Raw genomic sequence first — 11530 nt, 5'->3', positions numbered from 1 at the left:
CCACAGGTATTAACACAAGCGAAGAATATAATGTGGGGTACTCATTAATGCAAAGTTAAAAAGGCTTAATGCTCAACATCAACAATATCAGAATCTGAATTAACAAAATAATTAGAAGCCTAATAGATTTTTGTATTGACTATATATATTTTTTCCAAACATTAAATTTATTGAGACACAAAGGCGACTATTTACTAAATACACGTCTCTAGCTAAGAAGCAAAATCCAACATAGCTAGCGTGGAATGAAATATGTTCCCAAGGATCGGTAATTAAGACCAAATTATGTTCTAATTAGTTCATCTTTCAAGGATTAACGAATGAATGAAGTATATGTTAAGCAAACAGCAAATGTAATTGTCAGCCCTCAATGGAATAAAGATGAAGGCCCCAGCACGAAAGTTAAAAAGTGAAAATCCCATGCCAGGAATTTCCATTTCAAAGCATCCAAGAAATTTAAAGTGAAGATGCCAAGCAAGGAATATATATTTGCATTGCGAACGAAGGCATCCAAGTCAAGAATAACTCTGCACTTTCAAGCGACCAAATATCAATGCTCTCCTCTCTTTAACCACTTGTAACATTACCAATTTCTGGCTGCTAAAACCTCCCATTTTAAAAAAACCATCTTGATCTCAAGACTGAATCCAAGTTGTTTATTAAAAAGAAAAAAAATGGCTGACGCTCTTATCAGCTCCACAATTCAGGTCACCTTGGAAAGGACACTGTCTCTTGCCTCTGATAGGGTTGGTTTGCTAGTTGGGTTCAAGAAGGATGTGGCCAGCATGACACTATCTCTCGGTTTTATCAAAGATGTCTTGGCTGATGCTGAGGAAAGGCAAAACCAAAGCAGCGGAGTGCAACGATGGTTGAAGTGTCTCGACGAGGTGGCTTATGATGCTCAGAATGTGTTGGATGAGCTCCACTATGAATCTCTTCGTCACCAGGTGGAGTCCCGAAACCGACACAAGCTCAAGGTATGCTGCTTCTTCTCCTTCTCTAACATTAATCTTGCTTTTCGCTGGAGAATGGCTTCTAAGGTCAGGGACATCAAACTGAAGTTGAAGGAGATAAATCAACAAGCCCGTGAGTTTGGACTGGACAGTAAGTCAGTGGTGCCTGCTGCCCTCCCTGCTGCTGGAGATACAAGAAATCGGCAGACCGACTCTGTTGTCGTTCCAATGATTGGAAGAACCGATGATGAATCACATATACTAGAGATGTTGCTGAGACCATCTGAGAAGGTTGTTTCTGTTCTTCCCATATTTGGTATGGGAGGTCTAGGCAAAACAACTTTGGCTAAATCGATATACAACAATCACCAAATTGATGGGCACTTTCAGAAAAAGATTTGGGTTTGCGTATCGGAAAAAGTTCCAAGAGTGGAGCTTTTCAAACTCATTTTAGGCCAATTGAAGGACAAAAAGGATGAAGTGGGTGATAGGCAAAACATCGTGCAAGAAGTTGGGAAGGAACTAGGGAATATAAGATATCTCCTTGTCCTTGATGATGTGTGGGATGATAATCAGGCATTGTGGGATGACTTCTTCACCACCTTGAAGGGACTAAATCCAATCAATCCACCCAAAGGAAGCTGGTGTCTAATCACTACTCGTTTGCATCTAGTAGCAGATAAAGGCTATCCCTTAGGAAGACTACCTGGTGATCATTGTTGGTCTATCATAAAAGGAAAAGTGGTTGAAGGGGAAGAAGTACCTAATGAATTGGATGCAATTAAAGACAGAGCTATACAAATATGTCATGGACTACCACTGGTCGCAAGTGTGCTTGGTGGTTTGTTGCGCTTGAGGAAAGACAAATGGCGATCAATTTTGGAGGATAGACTTTTGAATTTGAATGAAGCCATGCAAATACTTCAGTTGAGTTTTGATAGTCTACCATCACCAGCCATCAAGAAATGTTTTGCATATTGTTCTATTTTTCCCAAAGATACTGAGATGGAAGGGGATATGCTGATCGAACTTTGGATGGCAGAAGGTTTCCTTCAAGTAGATCTCAAGAAAAAAACGTTGGTAAACAAAACAATGGAGGAAATTGGAGAATATTACTTGGAAATTTTATTGCAGAGTTCTTTGCTGGAAGAAATAAGAAAATATGGGAGAAGAAGGTGTTATAAAATGCATGATATGGTGCACGACGTCTCAAAATCAATAATGTCAAAGTCTACTAAGTTCATTAATTCAGAGACTGGTTCAGGAGACAATAGTAATCAGGTTCGTTGTCTTGTAATAGACTCATTTGGAGAAGGCACAATAAATCTTTTTGAGAGTCGATCAAATTTGCTTCATACATTGTTTCTAAGTCAGGGTAGCTTATCTAGTGATATGCTAATGGAGTTGAAAAGTTTGTACGTTCTGAATTTGTCTGGTGTAAAAAATCAGAATCTGCCAATCTCAATTGGCAAACTGATACACTTGAGGTACATTAACTTTAAGGATTCTAGAAGTGAAACTTTGCCGGAATCTGTTTGCAAACTTTATAATTTGCAGACACTGAGGCTAAACAGTGGCGTTCTTAAAGTTCTTCCGAAGGGGATGCGTGATTTCATTAGCTTGAGACATCTCCATTATTATAATGGTGATGAAGAATTTCAAATGCCGCTGCAGATGGGACAACTGACTTGCCTTCAAACACTTGAGTTATTTAACGTGAGTCGAGAGAAGGGTCGACAAATTGGAGAGCTTGGAAGTTTGAAAAACCTCAAAGGCAAATTGGAGATAAACAATCTGGAACTAGTAAAAGGTAAAGAAGGAGCTGAGGAAGCAAAATTGTATGAAAAGGCAAATCTATTTAGGCTGGAACTTGGGTGGGCTTGTCATCGAGAAGGCGACAACTACAACGATGAAGATGTGTTAGATGGCCTTCGACCCCACCCAAATTTGGAGGAGTTGGTAATTTGGTATTTTATGGGTGATCAATTTCCTGGATGGTTAATGAAATTGCCAACAACAACAACACTCCCCAAGTTAGCGCGTTTGGAATTTAGTCGATGCAACAGATGCAGAGAACTCCCTCCCCTGCAAAACTTTACGTCTCTTAAAGAGCTGGAGATTTTTAGTTGCGATGGGTTGACAAATCTGCCAGGTGACATGCTACACTCTTGTACCTCTCTCCAAAAGCTTTTAGTGACAGATTGCGACAATCTTATCTCCTTTCCGCTTGATTTGCAACAAATGCATTCTCTCATGAGGCTGGAATTATCGAAGTGTCCCAAACAAAAAACAAGCATGACACCCAAAGGATTTGGTTTCCTAACCAGCTTAAGGGGGCTTACAATTGGTCCCTTCTCAGATGATGATGATGATCATGAAAATTCTTCAATTTACAATGCGTTTGATTGGTCTGGATTGATATCCTCCTCCTCCTCTTCATCATCTGCACTCCGTCATTTAGGATTATTTGGGTTGCCACACATGGAGTCTCTGCCACCTCAGATCCAATACTTGACCGCTCTCACGTCACTATCGCTACATGACTTTGGAGGCATAAAAGATCTGCCAGATTGGTTTGGAAACTTTGCAGCTCTTGAAGTACTGCGTTTATGGGGTTTAAAAGAGCTCCGACATCTACCTTCTAAGGATGCCATGAGAAGCCTCACCAAACTAAAACGTCTGTGGGTCATTGGTTCTCCTCTGTTAAAAGAAAGATGCATTCCTGAGAGCAGCGGCCCCGACTCCCAGTGGTCCAAAGTTTCTCACATTCAAGACCTATACATACCTTGATTAACCAACTTTCATCTTCAGATCAAATTCAATCATGTAAGATTGCCTTCAATAACCTCTTTCTTAATTTTCTTTACAATCAATCTCCCCTTCTCTTCACCTCCCCCTCTGATTAACCTTCTCGTGAGAAAACCTAAAAAGTCTCCCTTTCGTGGTTATTTTCACAATTTTCTCTTCTCCCATAATATCGTCCTATTTATTATCTTTCAAAGCTGCGGCATTAGCATTTCTTATTAGGTCCAAAATATTGGTGCTCTTCATTTACTCCTTACAACATAATAGTAATACTCTTGTAACTATCAATTAGAATGACCCCAAGCACCTGTTCTGTTTCGTGCTTTGATGTTTTACTGTACCTCTGTTTATATTCTGTTCTATGCTTTGTTTTTGTAGGATTGATAGAAGAATAGCTTCACGGACAGAGGTTAGAATTTTGAAGCTTCTTCTGCGCCGTCTATATGGCTAGACCGCAATAACTTTTGGCCTGCATTTCCTACAAATAGCCTATCAACGTTTAGAACAACTAGCATAGCCTATCAACTTTTGGCCTGCATAGCCTACAAATAGTCTATTTTTGTTTATTTTGCATGCTCTGCTTCTGTGGATTTTAAGTTATTATTGCTAAAGTCATCTCACTCAGTTTAAAATTGTAATTCTAAGGGGACTGAACTTTTACCTCTTGATAATGAACTTGCATATTTATCTGAACTATTTGCTAGTAATTACTTTATCAGACTCATAAATGAACTTTCATATTTTTGAGGTAGCCAAGGAAGGTGTGTACTGTTTGAGCAATGAAGTTGCACAAAACTTGGTGGAGTATCTTCCAACATTTAACTCTAAGCGCAAAGTTTTGAAGCATTCCGGTAGTTGGTCAAGTCTGCTTGTTGCGACTTGCTACTGTTAATGAATCCACCTGCTTGTTGCGACAAGCATTGCTACTGATAAAGGCTTTTAAGCTCACTCTGCTTTTATGATTGTTGGTTGCTTCTTTTTTTAAGGCAAGTTTCTCCTTTTGGGGCTTCAGTTACAACGACAGAAAAGCTACAATTATCTGAAAATTTCCATTAGTTTTATTCTATGCTATTCGCTGCCTTCAGTTTGAGTTTTTGTACTTTGCAGTGATTTTGGGCACAAACAGGGAACCTCATCGATGGCTCTTACCTACTGTCTTTACTTTTTGAAAGTCCTACAATTCGTTGCTGAACAAGATCCTGCTTCGGCTGAATAGCAACATCTAGGATGGACTTCTCTTTTCCTCTGTGCCTCAGATGGTCAAAGTCTGAGATATCTATTGGGGTATGGTTCTTTTAAACTATCGAAATGATTCAGTGATGTGTAGTCATGATAATGAGGTGCTGATTTACATGTTTTAGAACTCAAATTGTCATCTCCAGCATACTGCTCAGAGTTAGAGGTTAGAACTAACTGGTGTTTTGGTAGCAATTAAATGTGGATCTCTATTGTGCCTCAGTGGCCCATAGCTTTATTGTTTCTCAATGCCTCAATGTGAAATGCTTTGCCCGCACTACAAATTGTCTCAACTCGAGTTTTCTGTTCTGCAATGATTTCAGGCTCAAATGTGAACTAGAATCTACAATTGCACTTACTTATTGGTTGAATTACACAGCTTGTAACTTTTGAAAACTTTGTTGAATCAAATCCTGTTTCAATTGGACAGAAATTATTAGGATGGCACACTACAGGCACACTTTTCTTTCTTCCTAGTGTGTAAAACCTGATAAAATGCTCTATCTGTGTCAGCTGGCCTCTACAAACTGCCCACCAGAATTTCTTTCCCCAGCTTATGTAATGTCTTTCAAGATCAAAAGCCATCATTACCATGAATTTCTGCTAATGATCATGGGGGGTATGGTTGGCGATAGAGCTTGTATTAAAGAAACAGATTGACAATGAGGAGCTTGCAAATTTTCAAGAAGTACTGTAAGGTTAGCGAATTTGTTTTAAATGGATTAGTAGATGTACTTAGTATCAAGTCTTATTTCCTGCTCATTAGTTTTAGAACAAAGGTAACAAAAAAAAAAACTTTCTTTCTGTAAGATTCCTAGTCAAAAATGACATGGAATTTGCTCTTCTATCTTTATTGTAATGCAGGCAAACGTGCCTTCCTGAGATTTTCAATCTAAAAGCTCCTCATCCAACTAAGTACTCTAAAAGTTCATTTGGTTATCAATTTGCTAAAAAAGAATGAAAATGCGTTTACATTCATGAAATAGATTGTTAAATCAAAGTTTGATGGAACACAGAAACTTATAGATAGGCAATGATGGACAAAGATTTTAGGGGTCAATTTCTAGTTTTTTGTTTCTTCAGGACAATATACTCCAGTAAAATCATTACTAAATTCTTTATATCTATCCAATATCAGGTGATAGAAATTGTACAATAAGATGATTTTGTTGCAAAATATCTGAAGGTTTAAAACGTCTGCTTCCAAGATGTTGTCTAGTAATCTAACAGTAAGGTCAGTTGTCTGCTTTGTTGAACTTTTCTTGGCCTTTTCAGTCTGATTCAGAAAAACTCAACAAGCATTGTTCTGGGAAGAAAACAATATCGCTAACCAACCGTATATTAAATTCAATTATGGAATACAGATGTTCAAGAGGAGATTATTTGATGTAGACAGTTAAACATGATGTCAAAGCTGAAAACTTTTTGTATTTACGTCTACAGTACAAAATCTTTGTTTGAAATAAAAAATAGCAGTTTACTTTTGCTCATCTCATATGTCTGCTACTTCCAGTTGTATATCATGATTGCTGAAAGGAGCTAATTCTCTTTAAACTTAAGATTCTACCGGGATGGAAATGCTTGCTTTGAACTTCCATCTCTTGGAAATGTATTTATCATCTTGCTCCAAATTATCTGATTATTGGTGTTCTTATTATGTCTCTTAAATGATGGGATTCTACTTTCTTCATCTATGATCTCTTGACCTAAATCCAATGGTCAATCAAGTTACTCTCACTGCCCTTGGTTGTGAGATTGGTAGTCTGATAATTTATAATACCAACAATCTTCTTCCATTACTTATTGTTGGGTTTTAAGCAGTTTAATAACCAATGCATTAACTAAAACCTTAAAAAAAATTGTCATGTTAAGACGTTTTTCAAGCGGCAAAGACTTGGTAGACTATCCTCTTCTGAAGTTTGAGTTCAAATGCAATAATATGAGATTTTAAGAGTAAAATAGTTGTAATTAGCTCAACCTGTTGCATGTTGCAGTCTCAAAGAGTCTGACTTCACGGCAGTTGTGGGCTCTCTGCCTTTAATACTTGTGGGTGACACTCACTATCGCTATTGTCATAGAACTTTTCTTTTGTCAGTGTTTTGAACAAAAACTAATATAGTTTCTATGATACTTCTGGTACTTGTAGACTGACCAGAAAGATTGATATCTTCTTACTGATTTAGGTTAGAAAAGAACAACAAAAACAAACGGATACTGATTTAGCTTTCTGAATAGTTGACTAAACAAAAATGTCATGCAATTTCCTGTTTGCCTCATGATTTGCTATGTGAAGTCCTGAGTCTGAGTTTTTTGTTTTGCAGTGACTTTGCTTTTGAAAGTCTTTCTTGCCTTGAAAGTATATCAACTAATTATTGGAACAACAACAGAGTAGGTATGCCAAGTGCCAAGTTGGACGCAGAGTCGGCCCTTTCTTCCTCTTTATCACGATTGAGAGTTATAGGTAAATATTATCATGAATAAGCTAAATATTTCATAACCTTTACCGTCAAAGCTTTTGTTGCATATTTGTTTCAGTGACCAAAATGAGCGAGATTTTCTTGGGTTAACTGAATCATGTTTTGGATGAACCAGCACTGAAACAAATGCACTAATGTGGGTGGAATTTAAGAATTTAGTTTTGTTTATCATGCATGTCAGTCACTCTCCTTTATGCGTCATGATTGCTAACATCGGTGCACTCTCTTTAAACTTGTGATTCCACCAGGATTGAAAGATTGCCCTCTCTGAAGTTTCAACTGTTGAAAATGCATTGGACATTTTAGCTTCGATACCACGTGCAGCAATTCTAGAAACCTTTTCTATAAGACTTTAAACCAGCAATTCTCTACTGCACTCCTTCCTCCTGCACTTAGCAGGCAGATTTTTGTGTCTCTCCCCGAGATGAACATAGATTAGATTTTTATAGCTGGTATTCATTAATTTTTGTTTTGCATTTCCTACAAGTTACCCATCAATATGAAATACGCACTAGAAGTTTAGTTTGTTGATTTTATATATCTGCTTTTGTGGATGTAAGATGTGATTGCTAAAGTGATCAGCTCCCTAGCTTATGATTCTGGAGGGATAAATAGTTGCTCCAAAGTTTAATCGCCTCTTGAAGGCGCATTTATCAAGCTTCTTGCACCATTTGATTAGTGATTTGTTCAATAAGTCTTGTAAATGATGGGTTTCTGTCTCACTTTTCCTTGGTTGTGATTTTTTAGTCGTAAACATTTCAGGAGTTTCCCAGAGCTGTTGGTCATCAAATTGGTTTTTGATTCTAAGAGTCCGGTAAGTTCAGATATATTGCTCTTCTTTTACTACTCAAATTTGACTTTTAACTACTTTGATTCTGAACATATTAGAACCAAAACTTGAGAAATCTTCTCATAATGGAAATGTTTTTGGGAGCAGCCATGGAAGATGTACTGTTTATGCAGTGAAGCTGCACAGACTTGTTATAGTATCTTCTAGCACAATCAAGTCTAAGCTGCAAGTTTTGAAGCATCTTGCTATGGTTAGCCGAGACTGCCAAGCATACTGGTTGGCTGCTGCTACTTGCTGCAATTATTTCATTCGCTATGATGAAGGCTATAAAGCTCATTTTGCCTTCTATACTTGTTGGTTGCTCCTGTCTTCATGGTAAGCTCTTATTTTAGCGTTTCAAATACAACAAAAATGTCATGCAACTACGCGCTGGCTTTGTTCTTGACTACATGCTGTCTCGAGTCTCTTAAGTTTGAGTTTTTGTGTTTTGCAGTGATTTTGCACTCAGAGATCAACATTAACCTTGATAGCTTGCTCTTACTATCATTTGTAATCCTGTTTCAGTCAGATCAGATGAAAACATCCGGGATGGAATTACCTTTTGCTCTCTGCCTCGGATGGCCAAAGCCTGAGATCTCCCCTGTCTGTCTGGTGCTGTTAAACTGTCCAACCAATTCAGCAATTTGTAGACATGTTAATGAGGTGCTATTTTACTTCTTTTGGAACTCAATTTGCCATATCTTCCATACTGCTTGTAGTTCAAAGTAGCAGAAAGATGTGGATTAGCTGAACCCTGATAGGTGCTTGCATCGTTCTTGAAGTTGTATCTTAGCTCTATAACAGGCAACACATTTTTTCTCACTATTCTGCAGTCGACTACAAGTTGTGCTCTTTGTATCTGTAAATCTCAGACAGGACTCAGAGCGCAAAGAATCCCACTTGCCAAGGCACCAATTTCTATTCAAGAAAGGATCCCACTTGGTGGATGGGAACGTTGGAGAGATCAAATTATGGAAATCAATTGAACAGGATTATATAGGAACATATAAGGTCAACCTTAGTTCATCAAACTGACATTTTGCACAGCATCTGTATGTAAAATTACTTCTATGTGAACTTGTCTCCTTGTACGTCAATATTGTTCAATGAAGCAATAATGTGACATGGATCTTACACATCTGTATCAGTACAGAAAATAGTAGTAGTAGTAAAAATAAATAATTTCTACACATCTTGGCTTCAAATCCTATTCATTGCTAGCTCAGGATATGTTACAGGGAATGCATTTCTACTTTTCTATGTCTCTTAAGACTTTGACGGCCAATACAAGTGGATCTTCTTATATCTGTATCAGTACAGAAAGTAGCAGTAATATTTTAACTAGTTACCCAAAAATAATAAAAACTAACTTCTCAGAAAGAAGGAAGGGAATCTGTTTTTTGCACAAAAATTTCAGATGAACTTATTTCTACACAAAAGGGAGGGGGGGGGGGGGGAGGGGAGGAGCTATTTTCCTCCTGTAGAATGATTTGGATATCGACTTTTTTCATGTGAATTTACAAATATATAATTAAATAAGTAGAGGAAATGACAATTCGAAAAATAATAATATAAAAAAATCATTCAAAACACTTCCCAGGAATTTGTTGCAAATTAGCCTAGTAATTGGGAGTTTGTGTGTAAGGGCTTGTATTGGAAGTTTCATGTCTATTGCCTGTTCTTCTGTGACGTTGTAGCTGGCTCTGAATTAGTTTATAATGCAAATTTTGTTCCACGCTGATCATATTGTTCTGCCAATGCTCTCAGATATCTGATTCTCTTATCAGTCCACGTCGCAGTCCAGTTTCCTCCATCATTTTCGGTCAAATTATATTGGGTAAAGTACATAAAACCCCCCTGTGGTTAAGGGAATTGACACGAAACCTCCTCATTGTTTAGAAACTCCCACTTAACCCCCCTGTGCTTTGGACTTGTTTGGATTTTACCTGCTAACCGGCTGGGGAGCTAGCGAGTGATATTTACGCGACTTAATGGTAACTTGTGTCTAGCAGAAACTCATTTCATTCCAATTTTGTCCTCCATGTCTCTTCCAAGCTTGCACCCACCATAGTTGTAGATCTGCAAATGAAAAATTTCGACAGAGATGCAAAACGAAGACCCAGAAGCGGGCAAAATTTTCTCGTATCTCTCGAATGCTCTGAGCAAGGCTGATTATATTGAACAGATTGAATAACCACCTCCAGACCCATTTCAACCTAATCCATTGAGGACTTTCAAACTAGGAGTACATGAATCTATCAAACTGCAACAGACCCTAATCTTGTATCTGTTGTATCACTCAGCCTAAACTGAGGCTTAGATGGGAAAACAAAAACAAAAGATGAAGCAATTGAGGGCTGAAAGCCAGCACTATATCTGACGGAGGTTACAGAAACTCGAGGTAGCTGTTGTGTACCCGAGGCCAGAGGAACAAGCTTGAAACTCAGTATATGCTTGGATTTGGGAAGAACAAAAATTGTGTCATTATGAGACCCAGACAACACAAAACTTTGTGAATCTGTAAGTGAGTATTTAATCTCCTGGAGCAGTTCGGTTCGATTATGAATTCTAATGGGAAATGTAAAAGGGTCTCCAAGAATGGCATGTGCAGGACACTCTAAACTCACAATTATTGGGGGTTGCTCCACATATACATCCGGAAGCCTCTGTTTTGTCAAAACTTCTGTAGTGCAAGGACCAGGTTGTTCTTTGTCGCCAGAATGTCTCCTCCATCTCAAACACACTGTTCCAATCTTCAAAGGCAGTATTGGTGTCAGATCAAAATCCCCAGTTGCTTTAATCATAGATGGCAAAAGAGGGTCCTGCCTAAAAGGCAACATATACCTATGGTTGATTATCAGAGCAGTCTTCCCTTCAATCTCCAAGTTTGTGTGCACATGAACTTTTTGTGAGCTAGTTTCACTGCTACAAGGATTGTAACCCAATGACACATACAGCATAACAGGTTTGGGGCGATTCCATCTAATTTCCAGCTTGCAGGACCATGACTTTCCTTCACTGAGAACTGGTACAGAAATCAATCCAAAAGAAGGTTGAATTTTACGAATATTGTCAGAACCAGCATCGGATTGGTCCTCACACTCTTGGCCTGAAACTCCTACAAGCTCCACATGAAGATTATCTTGGTCTTGGAGAGGGAAATTCATTAGCGAAAGACTTTCAATCTGTGAAATTCATTCTCAAGTGAAAACATTCTTCCAGCCCCCAAG

At 38.2% G+C, this 11530-nt stretch overlaps 2 protein-coding genes across 3 annotated transcripts; both read left to right on the top strand.

The window, feature by feature from the left end:
• Positions 1 to 674: 674 nt before the first annotated feature.
• Positions 675 to 4209, top strand: LOC113774349 (putative disease resistance protein RGA3). The gene is made up of 3 exons (XM_027318895.1): positions 675 to 3105; positions 3415 to 3703; positions 4137 to 4209. The coding sequence occupies exons 1-3, from the start codon at positions 675 to 677 to the stop codon at positions 4207 to 4209; spliced, it is 2793 nt and encodes a 930-aa protein (XP_027174696.1).
• On the top strand, positions 896 to 9435 carry LOC113773253. Of its 2 annotated transcripts, none has more exons than XM_027317859.1 (7): positions 896 to 977; positions 4866 to 5042; positions 5508 to 5692; positions 7382 to 7455; positions 8234 to 8285; positions 8409 to 8636; positions 8755 to 9435. In XM_027317859.1, exons 4-7 carry the CDS (start codon positions 7389 to 7391, stop codon positions 8780 to 8782), a joined length of 375 nt encoding a protein of 124 aa, XP_027173660.1. In that variant the 5' UTR covers positions 896 to 977; positions 4866 to 5042; positions 5508 to 5692; positions 7382 to 7388; the 3' UTR covers positions 8783 to 9435. The 2 variants fall into 2 exon arrangements, with proteins under 2 accessions (XP_027173660.1, XP_027173659.1); XM_027317858.1 differs by having other exon boundaries at positions 7316 to 7455; positions 8219 to 8285.
• The last annotated feature ends 2095 nt before the right edge of the window (positions 9436 to 11530 follow it).

This window comes from Coffea eugenioides, chromosome 6 (assembly GCF_003713205.1).
Source record: "Coffea eugenioides isolate CCC68of chromosome 6, Ceug_1.0, whole genome shotgun sequence".
Lineage (NCBI taxonomy): Eukaryota > Viridiplantae > Streptophyta > Magnoliopsida > Gentianales > Rubiaceae > Coffea > Coffea eugenioides.
This window is presented reverse-complemented; position numbering and strand designations above follow the sequence as displayed.

Coding starts and splice junctions, on each gene's coding strand:
- LOC113774349 (XM_027318895.1), top strand. CDS start 675: ATGGCTGACGCTCTTATCAGCTCCACAATTCAGGTCACCTTGGAAAGG. Junction 3,106..3,414: donor TGGGTTGACAAATCTGCCAG/GTGACATGCTAC, acceptor TCCGTCATTTAG/GATTATTTGGGTTGCCACAC. Junction 3,704..4,136: donor AGCGGCCCCGACTCCCAGTG/GTCCAAAGTTTC, acceptor TTGTTTTTGTAG/GATTGATAGAAGAATAGCTT.
- LOC113773253 (XM_027317858.1), top strand. CDS start 7,389: ATGCCAAGTGCCAAGTTGGACGCAGAGTCGGCCCTTTCTTCCTCTTTA. Junction 7,456..8,218: donor ATCACGATTGAGAGTTATAG/GTAAATATTATC, acceptor GTGATTTTTTAG/TCGTAAACATTTCAGGAGTT. Junction 8,286..8,408: donor TTTTTGATTCTAAGAGTCCG/GTAAGTTCAGAT, acceptor TTTTGGGAGCAG/CCATGGAAGATGTACTGTTT.